Source organism: Octopus bimaculoides, chromosome 3 (assembly GCF_001194135.2).
Source record: "Octopus bimaculoides isolate UCB-OBI-ISO-001 chromosome 3, ASM119413v2, whole genome shotgun sequence".
Taxonomy (NCBI): Eukaryota; Metazoa; Mollusca; class Cephalopoda; order Octopoda; family Octopodidae; genus Octopus; species Octopus bimaculoides.
Genome location: NC_068983.1, coordinates 74,218,088 through 74,219,842, shown reverse-complemented (window position 1 = coordinate 74,219,842; position 1,755 = coordinate 74,218,088). Strand labels below are relative to the sequence as shown.

The 1,755-nt window shown below is 36.9% G+C and overlaps 1 protein-coding gene across 1 annotated transcript in view; it reads right to left on the bottom strand.

The window, feature by feature from the left end:
• Positions 1-1,501: 1,501 nt before the first annotated feature.
• LOC106879093 (aquaporin-9) overlaps positions 1,502-1,755 on the bottom strand; it is a 78,146-nt gene continuing 77,892 nt past the window's right edge. Inside the window, exon 7 of the mRNA XM_014928527.1 lies at positions 1,502-1,657. Within this exon, the coding sequence (XP_014784013.1) occupies positions 1,641-1,657 (17 nt within the window). The 3' untranslated portion in view covers positions 1,502-1,640. The remainder of the gene's footprint in view (positions 1,658-1,755) is intronic.

Here is a 1,755-nt window from a genome sequence, read left to right as displayed (position 1 = left end):
AATATCGCTATCAATCTAGAGTAATGATTTGTAGTTTTGAAATCAGTAGTTCTTTGACTGCTATTTCTGAATTCTCAGTATGTTGGAGAAGCAGGTTACTGTCAATCCCTATATATTTATGATACGTATATATATATATATATATATATATACCGACTGGTACACGAATTAATGGGAATATGAGGGGTGCTGAAAAGTTCCTGGCTTTAAAGATATCGTAAAATGCCTGGTTGGTGACCCAAATTTCCGAGTTCTTTTAAAGGGCTAAGAAAAACTGAAATACTGCTGCAATAAGAGTGTGAATCTGAGAGGGAATTATGTTGAATTAAACCATAATTAGCTGAATCTCCTGTATTTTCTTTTACCCAAAGCCAGGAACTTTTCAGTACCTCCTCGTAGATAGCGAAATAAACAGATACAGATCAATTCAATGCACTCTTCATAAACATAAATATAATTCCGGTGCATAAACATGTCTACAAACACATATCCTCGTACAGGAATATTCACTCATTAGAGCAATACACATACACACGCTTACACGCAAGCACACACATACGGGGGTGCGCGCACATACACATAAGCACGCGATAACACTCTAGGACTAGCAGGTAAGCTACTGGCGAAAATACTTCAATGTATTAGCAGAATGCCCTTTGGAAATGCTTCAACTTCACTTCAGTACTTTCCTCTGGCATGAACACTTAAGACGAACACTTCCTTTTATGCTACATTTATGAAAGGTGCTACAGCCTGGGTACAAAACATGGCTGCTTTAACCGACTAAAGAACTGAACAATATCAAAGATAGACACAATTACACTTAAGCACAGGCTAAATGTTAATGCTATCGCAAATGTCGTCACATACTTAAACAGGCAGAATACACACACACACCCACACACACACACACACACACACACACATATATATATATATGCGTGTATATGTGTGTGTGTGGAAATATATATGTATGTATATATGTGTATGTGAGTGTGTGTATGTGGTGTGAGTGTGTGTATGTGGTGTGAGTGTGTGTATGTGGTGTGAGTGTGTGTGTATGTATAAAGAGTTAATATTGTATCAATTGTAGTAGTCTAAGGTTACATGCGTACATTCTACCATATATCCACCATGTCTTAATTCTCATTTAAAAAATACATAAAGAAAGAAACAATATTAGCACATAGAAACATAATAGCAGTGTGTGCAAGCGCGCGCGAACGCGTGTGTGTGTAATTATGTACTGAACATACAGAATAAGACATGGACATTGACAGTTATTTAAAAAGAACCGCTCCACACGCATACACATACATACAAACACGCACTGACTATGTACACAGACATTCACACATGCATATGCACGCTAATACACGCAAAGTACGTTACATCCATAAACACACATATTCGTAGCCGCATACAACGAGTCGGCAATACTTAAATATGTACATATTCTTATTCGTATATAGTCTTGCATGAGATATACAATACTAATAGGTTCACAGAGTTAGATACCATTTTGTGGTGCCAACAGTATTTTATTATTGGAAAGGGGGGAAAAAACAACAAGTTTCAACAACTGCCAGCATCACTCATCAAAAGATTTCGGCTTGGTCTGGACAACTGTTAGCTTTCTCTCAGAACTTTGTGTCACCTAAAAAAATAATGGTAATATATTTTTAACATAAGTGCATAAACGTATAAAGATACACACACACACACACACACACACACACACACACACGCATACAT